This window comes from Lasiodiplodia theobromae (assembly GCF_012971845.1).
Source record: "Lasiodiplodia theobromae strain AM2As chromosome Unknown scaffold_13, whole genome shotgun sequence".
NCBI classification, from domain to species: Eukaryota; Fungi; Ascomycota; class Dothideomycetes; order Botryosphaeriales; family Botryosphaeriaceae; genus Lasiodiplodia; species Lasiodiplodia theobromae.
Genome location: NW_023336333.1, coordinates 887375 through 901733, shown reverse-complemented (window position 1 = coordinate 901733; position 14359 = coordinate 887375). Strand labels below are relative to the sequence as shown.

Sequence of the window (14359 nt, the reverse complement as noted above, 5' to 3'; positions counted from 1 at the left end):
CGCGACCAGCTTGATATTTCTCACGTCAGCGCTGGGGTCCCTTGCTTCTAGGCTTGGATAGAATGCACGTGTACCCAAAAGAATGGATAATAAATACGCGCATCGAAATCCACAAGGGTGGTGCAACGGGCCACTAGCATTAATGTGGTTATTGTGCGTGCCAGGGGCCCTGTGGGCTGCCTAAAATAGCAAGCGTTATCCACCTTGACCTATCACATTGCCTCTGTGGATGTGGTCGTCTCACTGTTCGCTTTAGCGGTCACATGCGGATCCCCACCGTGTATTCCGTCCGTGCGGACCGTCTGTACTTCTCAAGCAGATATTGTTACACCGAATGCGGTCAATGTTTCACTAGTTATATGTACTCTTTAATTGTAATCCCTTGATTTTACCCTAATATATTCATGGCAATATGGTAGGACGGCTATCTAGAGCTGCAGAAGTTTCTGCGTATAGCAGCTGAAGTAGATGCTCGTAAGCACAACTCTAGCTGCTCATAAATTATAGAAATATAGTCATGTTTAACAGTATCTTACTACAAGAGCTCTCAACTCTACCGTTCAGCGTCTAAGGGAGTAGAAATTTAATGCCTATATCTACGAATTAATGCATGGAGTAAGGGCATGCTTTGTGCTATTAGAGCGGCTTGACAATAGACTGTAACCTAATCAACCCCCAATCCAAAGCTGTACACGTCAAGATCTTACATAATTTGCATTCAAAAATTCAACCGAAGAATATTTTCAGGTGTGCGAACTCACGAAATCTTAAAAGCCAAGTAGACCAACCGCTCAATTGAAACTCTTTTCAAGTTGTTTTTTCGTCTTCGCACGTCTCGCTGACTTTTAATTTATCCTGTCGTATATCTTGTTGCTAATATACATTGTCACAAGGCTAAAATGTATATTTTGTATGTACACGCTAATGGAGCCTGATCAAGAGTTTGTATCAATTGTCTTTTTTTTTCTTAATGAAGCCCTTCAGCTAGCAAGCTCATCGTATACAGTTGAGCCAACTCTTAGTACATGTACACGCGTAGTGGAGAAATAGACAATGAATATAGTCCGGCGGGTCAATAATAGGGAGCCGTAGAACAGAGAGCATACACAACCAGATATGAACTCATAGAGTGGATCGGGAAATTTACGGCGCGTTCAAGTAAAAATCGGGCGATGAAGGGATCGACGGAGCGGTGAGTATCAGTTATGCTGTATGTGTACAGCGCAGACAAAAGCTCCACATGATTTTCATCGATCCACGGATACCATATTGATCTGAGGGAAATGGACGGCTGAATTATCCGGCATGTGTCGGTGGAGCATTTGGCGGAATCATTGAAATTCAGTCTTGCCGAGCATCTATGAGAGGAAATGACTTGCCTGGCACAATGGCCTGTGTTGGACGTGGCAAACAAATGGCGGAAGAAGTTGTGGGAAGAGCATCATGAAGTGCTTGAAAGGAAAAAGCAAAACTCCACCATGTGAGACTAGGATTTCATGCGGGTCCCGCCTGCCTATCACGTTTTTCAGCACCTATATGTGAAACAATGCGGCACCAACATGCCGTTCAGGCGAAATGATTGTATCCCACGTAAATGGAGCGGTGTGCGCAAATTTATTTGCAACGCCCGACGGCATGGATTTGCGAGACGGACGCACAGAAAGCTCGCGCGATATAGCGCACATTTTAAAATAAAGTTTCGAGAGGCACAATGACAAACGCCAGATTCGATCTGTCTTGAATTTGCTAGTGCTTCAAGTGCGCGATATAGCGGTGAAAAGATTGACACCACGTCCGTCGAAAACATACAGCGGGCGCGATTAGACCAGGACTGCATTACGTAATCCTATCGTTCGTGCCGGAATGGGCGGATGATGAGATATCCTGATAGTGGGGAAGAGAAAGGTGAGGAAGGAGCGCCAAGATGATTCACCATGTTCGATATCCATCAGCTGACTGCTTAGCTGGCCGTCATGATGAGATTGGATTGGGGTCTCATCTCTTCGCATCACAGGGCCTAACATGGGGAAAGGTTGAGCCACGTGAAGATCAAATCGATGAGTCGTGGAAAGATTGAGACCAGGGATGATACTTTACTAGATTCCAGTAGTTATAAGTCGCCTTAAATGGCAGGAGGTGATGTTTTTCAGAACTACGAGAACAGGCCGAAGGTCTTCGCGATTACTTCGGGACCAGAACCGAATGCGGGCGTTGTGTTGAGTCAACCATTCCTGCTTTCGGTCTAGCTAAGACAACGTATGCGTTTGTCAAACCATGCGATGCATAGAAGTAAGTTCCAGGTCATTGAAGGATCAAGCTGTCACTTGCCAAGTCGGCTTATCAAGGGGTGTGCGATGATGTGGCATCTGAAGTGAGACAGGCAAACGCGCACGATAATGCCGAGTGGCGGAAGTATAGCACGGCATTAGCCGTCACGCGTAGCTGCAGGCGGCGGCAATTGGAGAACATTTGATGACATATGCGGGTGAATTGGGCGTCGCGGCATGGAACGGGCGGGAGCGGAGAAGGGCTGTAACTGGACCAATGGCGGGACTGCTGCGAGTACTAGCGCTTCGGGCCAAAGTTTCGCCAGACGTGGGTCGTCGGACTTGCCTCCAAATGGCGTGTGCGTTAGTTGCTCGCTTTCCCTTGTTCAAGCTCCTTCGCCCGGCACGCGTAACGTCAAACTTCGTAACACCGTTCTCTGCTGTGCTTCCCGACCAAGCGTGTCTTGCCGGCCTTTTTATTATCAACCCTCCCAACAATTTTGTCCGCCACACACACATGGACTCAATGAGCGACAGCGAGGCAGATAACATTGTTGTGGCCATGGCAGCGCCCAGCGGACCGCTGGGTGACGCCTTTGAAGTCGACGTCGCTGCCGGCTCTTCACGCCCTAATTCCTCGTCCACGCCGCGTCCCAAAAAGTCGGCTCGCGGCCGCAAATCTACCACGTATGCTACAAGGCAACGAAAACTGTCGCATTTCAGCCCTGAACAATCTCACCCGCTGACCCCGGTCTCTCCTTTGCAACCTAGCAGCAAAAGCCCTTCCGTCGCAAACAGAACCAAGAGTAATACCAACAGTCCTGTTGCGCATTCTTCCACCACAACAGGCATCAATAAAGGCCGCAATAACAACACCAACGCTCGCAAATCCAAGTCGACTAGCATTAGCACTGGCTGCAGCGCACCAGCGCATTCGTACCCCCACTCACCATCTTCGCCATCTCACACCACCAACTCGCCCAAAACTATGACCACTACCAAGGCCAGCGAGGACAACATCAGCACCAGCAACAGCAGCAACACCACCCGACGCAACAGCAACACCACCCGACGTAACAGCATTACCAAGGCCGCCGCTTTCTCCAAGCTGTCAAACACGCGCCTGGAACGCAACAAGAATCAACTCTGCGAACTCTGGGGAATTGACACGCTTACTCTTGAAGACGCATTCGGGAACGTCAGTGGTGGCAGTAGTAGTGGCGACGAGGCGCTTGATAGAATATCGACGCATTCCGTCGTGAGGGATTTTGTCGCAAAGTTATTGCGTATGGCGCAGACGACAGGTTTGAGATTCTGTGGGGCGATGTCGGAGTTAGAGAAAGTAAAAGCGGAAAGAGTTAGGGGAACTAGTAGTGGTGATAGTAAGGGCGGGGAAGCGGGACAAGATTCCGGTTCTGGTGATGATGCTAATGATGTAGCTGACGCGGCGTGGGTGGCGGAAGATATCGATAGGGTCATGGATATTTTCCTAGCAGAAAAAGGGAAATCTTGTCCTGGCCCCAGGAAACGGACAGCTAGTCAGGCTGGCGTTGAGCAGGAGCAAAAGGGAAGGCCGCCACCCGCAGAAAGAAAGGTTGAGGAGTCGCAGACGAGCTCACAGAAAAGTCCTAATGCACAGAACGGCCTCAGTACACATAATGGTACTGTTGTACAGCAGAATACAGCCCCTCGGCCGATGGTAGTCGTGAATGCACGAATCAGCTCGGTCGATGGGGGGCGCCAGAGTGAGATCACCCCCACTCAGAACCTGGATATCGACAAAGATGAACGCTTGGAAAGAGCATCGGTGCCGCGTGCAAGCTCTATTGAAGCTATGCTCGAGGATCAGCGTAATAAAATATCAGCGGCAAAACCGTCACAGAGAACAGAGCTATCACAAGCGGTGCAACTCCAACCTCAACCAGAGACGGCTGGCGGTCCTGTACAGGCATATATAAGTCCATACGGACCACAGACGAATTCACCAAAGGCGCAGACAAGTACATCAGGGGCACAGACCACTTTAATGAAGGCACAGGCAAGTCCACCGCGGATACAACCGAATCCATCGCAGGCACAGTCCAAGTCACAGGCCCGCTTTCAGCCAGGAACGGCGGGTAACCCAGTACGGATGCAGCAAACTCCGTCTCAGTCCCAAACAGCGGTGGAAGCAACTTCGCCACCGCCTCGGCATCGGCCTCGATCATACTCTATTAGTGGATCGGTGCGAGCCCATTCTGGGCCTCGAATAAAGATGGTGGCACCGCCACGGCCAAAGTCGACTCCATCGCAACCGCAGCCTCCCCCTTCTCCAGAGGCGGCACGTGAAAGAGGCGGACAGTCGAACACATCACAGACTATACCACCACAAACTAGACCGCCACCGGCAAGGCTGGCGCAGACAACGCCATCGCAGTCGACTCCACCGCTGGGATCTCCACTGCAAGCCAGTTCATTGCAAAACAAACTACCCCTAACTTCGCCACCACAGGCAACACCCCAGTTACAACGACAGGGGGGGCCTCAAACTGGCACTAGTATGCGGCCAAGCGTGGAGTTGTCCGCTGTGACACACCCACTCACTTCGGCTACTGCGGCTGTACGCTCTCTGCCTAACGCTACTATGCCCACCCAGCTGCATCATACGTCCAAGGGCTTGGTACAGGCTGGAATGACAACAATCAACGCTGGAGGAAACAGCTTGCTGTCACACGCGGTGGCACCAAATGTTGTGGCACCAAACGTTGTGGCACCACCAAAAGGCCCTGTAGCGACGAGGAAAGTTACAACTAATGGCCCCATAACCGAGGATGATAGATCCAACGACACGGTGCCGAGCGGTATAATACCAAACCGTGCACCATCGCACCCTCCGGTGTCGAATGCTTCTATCGCGAACGGCTCTGGTTCTAATGCTCCCGTATTGACTGACACAATTCCGAATGGTGCAATTTCAAACGCTCCTCTATCAAGCCTTGAGCCGTCGAACAATAAAGTGGTATCGAATTCTCTAGTATCAAGCACTGGCGGATCGCCTCAAACCCAAAAGGCTGCAGCGTCCAACACTCCAGAGTCCCATTTTCCGGGATCGGATATCCTGATATCGAATGGGCCTGTATCAGATGGCACTGCCCCAGACCACACTATGTCAAGCGACTCGGTAGCAAACGACGCAGTACCTACCGGAATACCTGGTGAAACGGAGCAGCGAACAGCTCCAGCTCAAGATCAGGCTTCAATTTCAGAGCAAGATGAGGCAGCAGCCGCACGTACGAAGGAATATGCTGAGGTGCATAGTGAAGCTTTGAGGCGGCTTGAATACTGTCAATCCTTGCCGCCCTCCATCTTCGACTACATCCTTCAAACCCTTTGCTGCATCAGGTAAGACCACGCGCCCTTGTTACCAGCCAATTTCTGACCTTTCTAGCGCTTCGCATATCGCAGTCTGTACCGTTACTAGCACAACGGGTAATTCACCACGACATTCATCTTTCGTTCTGCACAATTATACCACCATAATCATTCCATTTTACTTGGACAACAAGTGGACGCTGGCCACACTGGACCACGAAAGAAAAGAAATCACCGTTTACGGCCCCGCCACGGAGCACGAAGGAACCGCGGAGGCCGCCACCAGCTTAGCCGCGAGCTGGCTCGACGCCGACGACAACGTCCAAACCTGGAGCAAGACGTACATCCCCATGGGCCCGCCGGCCGTCTACTGGAACCAATCCATCGTCTGCCTCGTCGCGGCCGTCCACATGTTCGCCGGCGTCGCGCCGCCGCACCAAGACCCGGACACGATCCTCTGGCGCTGCATCCTCGCCGCCCTCGTCCGCGCCTTCGCAGCACCAGCAGCAGCAGCCGACAACGGCGGCGACGACTGGCACTCGCACTCGCTCAAGCCGGCATATTCCCCGCTCGCCGACGGCGACCACCTGGACAAAAGCGTCATGCCCGACGACCTCGTCATCCCCCCACCACCGTCACACGGCTCCAGCACCCCCTCTGCGCCACTCACCGTCCAAGCCTACTTCGCCCACCTCAAATCCACCCTCTCCGCCTTCCGCGCCCGCCACACCGAACGCCTCGCCCTCGCCCGCGCCCGCCGCGACGCCGCAGTCCACGCGCACGCCCTCCTCGCGCAGAAGCTGCTCGCTCCGTCTTTCCTCGCCGCCCAGCGCGACGCGTACGCCGTGCGCCGCGCGGAAGTGCGCGGGCTTGCCGCGCACACGGACGCCTTGATCAGCTCGGTGAGGCGCGTGCCGTCGGCGGCGGCGGCGTGCTCGGACGTGCTGATGAAGGAGCTGTGCGCGATGAGTGATGGCGCGCGGATGCTTGTGAAGGCGGATGCGCCGCGGGTGGAGGGGTTGGAGCGGTTGATGATGATGGGGGGTGGTGGTGGTGGGAGCGGCGGCGGCCGAGCGGTGGAGGTGGGGAGGTTTGTTGGGGGTTTGGTGGAGGGGGCGGAGGGGAGGGTGAGGAGGTTGGTGGAGGGGTGGGAGAGGGTTTGGGGGAGTGTGGAGGGGGAGTGGGCGGCGTTGGCGGGGATGTTTGGGAGGGAGGTGTCAGGTGGCGAGGGGGATGGTGAGTCTGGTGAGGTGATTATGGGATAAGGGTTGGTTATTTACTACTTGTACCCATGCTATGAGTGCTGAAAATGGATAAGATACCGGTAGTGCTGTTGTGGAGATAACTCAATACTTACCCTTTTTCGCTTTTGCCGAATGCATTAGAATCACATAGACTTGCAGCTAAGTACGTAGCTTTAGTCTGTTTCATTGGCTCTCGCTGTAGTTTTTTTTTTTTTTTTTTTTTGGGGGGGGGGGGGGTATGATTGCCTGACCCCGAACTTCCAAGAGGCAATTACCAGATGCAACTCATTGGATGAAACATGAACAAATACCACCTGCCGAGGACACATCTGAATTTGGATACAACAGTAATAACATTAACAAGATTGGAATTCATCTTTGTTGAGCTTTTGTAGAGAGTAAGTAGGTAAGGATATAATGGTGGCGTTTAGGAATTTTACATTCGATGAGTGATGCTTGCTCATTTCTGTTTCTATTGTCGAGTTATGCACGAACTCTTGTATGTCTTTCTTATTTATTAAAAGAGGGCGATTTTCTACTTCCAGTTCTGGAGCTATGTTGCGTTGTGGAATGCGAGTTTTGAGTGGCTCAGCTCTTTGCCAAGTGTCACAGAACTATCCGTCCCTACGTTGGGTTGATCTCTAAAGATATGCTAATCTTCAAGCTTCATTGTTTTGCAAGAAAAAAAAAACTTAAAAAAACACAAGACTTCAAACCTGCACATCACCGAATCAATAATGTTGTATACGCGATGTTGATCTTCTGCTTAATCAGACATGAGGGCGAGCTGAGTGGAGGCTGTAGCGAGCCATAAGCGCCGTGGCTGCAAGTCCCAGCCTGACTTTCCCCACCTTCATCCTCACACTAGCGTTTGATTATCTTTAGGCGCCAACACGAATCTCCACTGTGAACAAAGAATAGGCTGTGAGTGACGATATCTACAACTGGTCTGGAAGCGACTGATTAGACATGCAGAATGACCACGAAAGCTAAAGCGCAAGCGGACGTTGACGCCGACCCAACAATCAACGAGGCTGAGCGCCGGCGAGGAAGAAGGAGCTCATTATGCCTTTCCAAAGCTACCTGACGTACCGAGTCCGTGGAATTCCGGAAGGACTGTCACGGACAAGCGTGCGGGAACTCATACAGAAAGCAGTAGGATGCGCAGACGGCTTGGAGTTCCGAATCAAGTCACTTGCGAAAGATCTGACCCGGGCTGATCGGATGGTTGCCACTTTCACCCTTCAAACCCCTCCGTCAAATCTACCAGAGCCCAGTGGAGCAGCCGAGCAGAGCTACGAGGTCCTTCTTGACTCTGAAATGGAAATTGAGTTGGTTATCGACACACATTTCCATGGATGTACTCCGCTTCATTGTCCCGATGAGGAGAATTGGAGATTTGAGTAAGAGTCAGCCACCAGATGTTTATTTCTGGAAGTTAATGAGAATCCACAGCTTGATCACCATTTCAGGCTTGAACGGGCATGCCTTCGGCTCGTTCAAGAAACCAGGGGCCGCTTACATGTGGTTGAGAGATACGCTGGCACAGGATATGCCGGAGAGTAGGATCATCATTTACGGTTATGACTCCAAGCTTCAAGACAGCGACTCTTTCCAAAATGTGAACGACATTGGAAGGAAGTTTCAACATGCCGTAAGAGAAGCCCGACGCAATTCGGAGAAGCCCTTGGTCCTGCTCGGCCACAGCTTGGGCGGGATCGTGATCAAAGAGGTGAGCTATACCTTCGATACTTGTTAACAAGGAGGCAAGGAAAACATTAGTGCCAACATGTTGGGTACAGGCTCTTCATCTCATGCGCACAAGCACGCTTTCGGAAGACAGGGAAATCTTCTCCGCTATTAACGGGATCCTTTTCTTTGGAGTCCCTAATCAAGGAATGGACATATCTTCTTTGATTCCGATGGTTGAAAACCAAGTAAATCGCGGTTTTCTTCATACACTGGAGTCAAACTCGCCCATTCTACGTATGCAAGCTCAACAGTATTCGGACGCTATTGCCAACCTGAGATGCGACGTCGTCAATTTCTACGAGACCAAGAAATCACCGACCGCACAAAAAAGGGTAAGTCCTCTGGAGATTGTTGTGATGCCCTATGTTCACATTGATTTTAGGATGATGGTAGTTGGGCTATGACCGGGCCACGGGCTGTGTTGGTCGATTCGCATTCGGCAACACATGGCCGCCCTCACGACTCAGAACACCATCGCGTTTTTCCCATCGACCGTACCCACAGCGATCTGGTCAAGTTCGCAAATGCATACGACGAGGCGTATATAACGGTTCTTGGCTATCTGCGCTCGTTCAACATTAAAGTGCGCAGCTTAAGCGAATGTGAGACTCAATTTGTACATTAGATCAAGCGTCTTGTTGACTTTGTTAGCAATGCTACCATCTCTTACATCTTCTCAGCAAGGTGAGAACAAATGGAACTATAAAGCCATGCGCATGCTGTAAATGCTGACTGCAGTGCAAAGATTGTCTCAAAACCCTGGGCTTTCCCGAACAATTCGACCGCATGTACATGCTCAAACCGGAGAACAAGACCTGCGACTGGTTATTCAGAAATGCGACCTTCAATACTTGGCTCAGAAGCCGAAATGGACTTCTGTGGATCCGCGGAAGCCCTGGTTGTGGCAAATCAATGTCGATGAAACGCATACTCGAATATCTGCAAGACCAGAGTGATGCACCGCAGCTGCTTGCTCACTTCTTTCTTCATGGCCAAGGGAATCAATTACAAAAATCGTCGCTTGGACTTTACCTCTCTTTTCTTCACCAACTATATCCACATTATCCGGACTGCTTCTCAGAATTAACCAAACAATCCAAACAATATCATGAGAAAGGACCCATAGGTTGGCGCTGGATGTGTGGTGAACTCCACAATTTTCTCAAGAGGGGAATTCTCGATGTCTGCCGTCATCGTCCGAGTATTCTACTCGTGGATGCACTAGACGAAGCTGGTGAAGGTGAAGCAAAAGCGATTGCCAACGACCTGAAGAGTCTCATGGATGCTGCGGAGCATGAAAATGCTCAATTGCGCATCTGCTTCTCTTGCAGGCATTATCCACAAATCACTCTCTCTGGCGGCAAGACCCTAATCGTGGATGAGGCCAACAAAGAAGACATCCACACGGTTGTGTCAACACGCATCGATTCAGCTATCTGCTTCAATGGCTTAGAGAAAGACCAGCTCAAATCTGAAATCCTATCAAAAGCTGCGGGAAATTTCCAGTGGGCCGTTTTGGTGTCAGACATGATTATTGAAACAAGAGAGAAAGGCGACTCATTCAAAACCGCACTCAAGAACATACAACGAGCACCCCCAACACTCGAGCTTTTGTACCGATCTTTGCTTGACATCAAACATGAACCCGACAACGATAAACAACGTCAACAGATGCTCAAGCTGTTCCAATGGGTCGCCTTCGCAGCGCGCCCGTTAGCCTTGGAAGAATTGCAACAAGCAATGGCTCTCGACTGTGACATGACCGAGAAGTCAATCTCGGAATACCAAGCAAAGGACACATACATACCGTTATCTGATCTGAAGACAAAAGTGAGGAACCTCTCCCGTGGGCTTGTCCAATTTGTTGGAAGCTACACCGGAGAAATTCAAGCGGTATTGATTCACCAGTCTGTCGTCGACTTTTTGGTAAACGGGGGACTAAGGTTCCTGATCACTGATGGTGTGGCCGATGTCACGCGGCTTGCTCACTTCCAACTCTCAAGATCCTGCCTGAGATATCTCTCGATGAGAGAAGCCCAGGAATGGATTCGCGATCGCAACAGAAAAATTTCCCCATCGGGAGCCGTGCTGCACTTCTTTGGTTATGCCTGGTTACATTGGGCATTCCATACTTTTTTTGCAAAAAGCCAGGGTCAAGCCGTCACTGGTGAATCCGATAACGATCTACTCGCCTTCTTCGAGTGGCCTGATGATGAGGCGTTCCTATCGAATTGGGTTAAGTTGTGTCATCCTCTTGGTGATATGTTGCCCTGCTCTCATTACGGCGTTAAACGTCCGTTACGCCACCTGAAAGATCTCCTTCCTTCGTTATTTCCAGCTGAAAATGATGATGTGCTCTCTTGGCCTAATCACGGAGCAAGACTGGTTCACTTGCTCGCTTTTCTCGGTTTACAATCCCCACTTGAATATCTAGCTACGGCCCGCAACTCCATGTCTACACGTAGTTCCCATCGCAGACAACTCCACGTTGCGGACACTGTAGGTTCTCCATTGGAGTACGCTTTGGCAGGAAGCCGGAGAAATACAGTGCAGTTCCTGATTCAAGCCGGAGCCAAACTGAATCCCAAAAACCTTAACCGCGGCCCAGGATGGTCACCCGTGGCTTTCGCCAGCCAAAACCCAGATCCTGAGTTTATTGAACTGCTCTTTTCCAGGGGAGCCAAAATCAAGACTAGGTCCCAAGGGGTATTTGCTTTTTATATGGCCATTGAGTCTGGTAATTCAGTGGCCATAAAGATGTTGCTGGATAGGGGTGTAGACGTTAATGCACCAAACGATTCTAGTTCGTCTCCACCCAAGGTTGAACGGCCTTGGCAGGTATTCTTCAAGCCCCTGGGCAGACGCACAAACCTAGACGAACTTGAGGACCTTGGCGAGACGCCACTTCACCGCGCCATCAGGTTTGGCAATGAAGCCATCGCAAACATACTGCTTGATAGCGGCGCCGATCCGAATGCCCGAGATTGCAATGGATACCCACCTTGTCATCTTGCCGCAGAACTAGGCAATACCTCCATTGTAGCACTACTAATCGAGAGGGGAGCGCTGCTCAGTGCAAGAAATGACTATGGGGAGACCCCGTTCGACATCGCTCTCCAAAAAGGAACCATGGAACACGTGAAACTTTTCATCTCAGCCGGCTGTGACATTGAGGGGGAAAGAGACGGGAAACCTCTTCTACATTTGGCGGCTTCATCCCCTAACGGAGCTGCCGTCTCACTCATGATCCGGCAAGGGGCAGATGTCAATGCGACATGTTCACGGGGAACAACAGCTCTTCATTGGGCTCGAACTCCTGAAGCCGCCGAACCACTCATTGCAGCCGGTCTGAATATCGAGTCAAGGGACTGTATGGGGTGCACTCCTCTGCATTTTGCAGCAAACAGAGGTGATGATATGGTTATGGCAATGCTGCTCAAGAACAGAGCAGATGCAAACATCGACGCGAAATCTCTGCTTGGTGAAACACCACTTCACCAAGCTAGATCTTCTGAAGTCGTTAAATTGCTTGTAGGAGCTGGTGCAAACCCAGAGTCACGAGACAGGTGGGGCCGCACGCCTCTGTATTATGCAGCACAGGAGCAGGATACTCTTTCTTATGTAGAAGAGCGACAGGACAATCTGTTTTATACAGTAGATTGGGAGGACTACAATCTCACCAGTATGTTACGACAGAGTGGAGCAGATCAGAATGCGGTAGACTGCATAGGCGACTGTGCCATTCCTGACGGACACGAGTTCTTGAGGCCACCACCGCCCTACACCACTGGACCAGATAATGCGGAATAAATGTTTCTGAAGTTTGAATAGTGCAGTCTAGATGGAAATATCATTTAAGCCGGCGTTTCGGGGCATCATTTTACAAATGCAAAATAACTTGACATGTTCCAACACTCAATCGCTGTGATATGTGTAATCGATGAAACGGGGTTCGTATGGAGGAAAGTACAGTAACCACTAGCAGATGGATAACAGCGAAGGGTTGAAATACGTAAACACTGATGAGGCTACATGTGGTTCCATTTTACCCTGCGGTGTGAAGTATGCAAATAGCACACGATAATGGAAGCAGCAGGATGTTGATCAAAATTTCACAGAAGTTTAACTTGAACAAGGAAAAATGGGCTAATCTATCCGATGCGGCTAGTAACCGCCAAAAAAAAAAAAAAAGCGATGCGCGTGTAGAACTGCTCTAGTAGAAGGCGGCAGATGCGGGTAGATGAAAATAACTACGACGGAATGTCTGTCCGCCTTACCAGGCCTCCACTTCAACCTCCAAGTCCTGCCATAGCTTTCGCTATTGCGTATTATGGAACAGATGAAGGTGACGCGGAAAGACTGGCCTCATGGTCAGAGCGCCTGGTAACAAGGCGCACGACACGAACAATCCAGCGATGCTTTGGCTGTTGTGGAGGCGTTGAAGGGGGTGATAGAGCAGAGTCAAGCGCTGTACCCCCTGGAGAAGGAGTATGCCCGCCCACCCCGGTCGGCAGAGCATTCCCAGTAAAGATACGGGAGAAGCGTTGTCGGCTAAGCCTGAACCGAACACGTTCAACACGCGGCAGTTCCATGGGGGGTATTCCAGCAATGCGATCCTCTTCATTGCCGTGGCAGTATACATCCATCATCATCTCGTTCAATTCCTACTCCGGCAGGGGAACCTCTGTGATGCAGTTGAGCTGAGCGCATGTCTCAAGTTGCTCAATCGAGGAAGCGTCGTAGAGGTAGTGCTCATAGAGCTCAAAGACGCTGTTATCGAACAGGAAATCGCTGGAGAGGATGATGTCACATGGAATGTCATCCAGTACTTGGAACTCGCATGAAAGTGGCGCAGTGGATCCGTGCGGTCCAAAGGACCATTGAGCATTGTATGCAGTGCCCAGTGTGCGAACAAAAGACCCATCTCCTAGCTCGAGAAACTTTCGGTGACTGCGATCACTCCAAATCTTGAGTCCAAGCCTCCTTCCCACATCACTGCGAATAATGTTCACATCTGCACCTGTGTCGGGGAGTGCACACATCTGATGTCCATTTAAGGTACCTTGAAGACGTTCATGAGTGCCTCCGATTAGATGTAATCGAGGAATCCGAGGGGTGATTCTCTTGGCCACTTGCCGAATGCGATCCAGGCGATTTTTTGCAACACTAAGCGTCTTGGTCAATTTCAGGAAGCCGTTACCGAGGATGCAACTGTACGACAATCCCCTCATGACTTGGAATATCCGCGAGTACTCTTTCGTGTCGTTTTTGAACCTGAACGAGAGTGTTACAGTACCAAGAATCCACGCTTTTCGGCCTCCTGGAAGATCTGCTGGTCCGGCACCCGACGGATCGATGTGGTAATTGTTCGCAATGGCATAGTTCTCAGAGATCATGTCGTGAGAAGCGCCAGTGTCCGCATTGGCTTGGACGTAATGACCACCCAAGAACCCTGGGACATAGAACTTGCTTGGATGCTTTGGCGGGTGTGAGGTATGTGCACCCGGGATATGATTGAGTGACCTGAACTTCTCTGCCGGGCAGAGTACTAGGGAGAGTGAATGTTTTCGGAATTCCGTTTCTGTTTTAAACGTCTCCAGGCATCTAGAACATCGGTTTTCAAGTTGCATGTGGCGTCGGTAGAGTTGTTCCCTTATTATATTAGAGGACTATTTGTGAAATTAAGCGATATAAGAGAAGGAAAGGCCTTACTTGAATCTGGATATGCTTCTAAATCCGGGGTAT

The 14359-nt window shown here is 50.6% G+C and overlaps 1 protein-coding gene across 1 annotated transcript; it reads right to left on the bottom strand.

Annotated features, from left to right (window-relative positions):
* Positions 1 to 13278: 13278 nt before the first annotated feature.
* On the bottom strand, positions 13279 to 14010 carry LTHEOB_5045 (uncharacterized protein; the record flags this gene model as incomplete). Its single annotated transcript, XM_035514147.1, has 2 exons — positions 13279 to 13628; positions 13677 to 14010. The coding sequence occupies 2 exons, from the start codon at positions 14008 to 14010 to the stop codon at positions 13279 to 13281; spliced, it is 684 nt and encodes a 227-aa protein (XP_035374487.1).
* Positions 14011 to 14359: the final 349 nt, after the last annotated feature.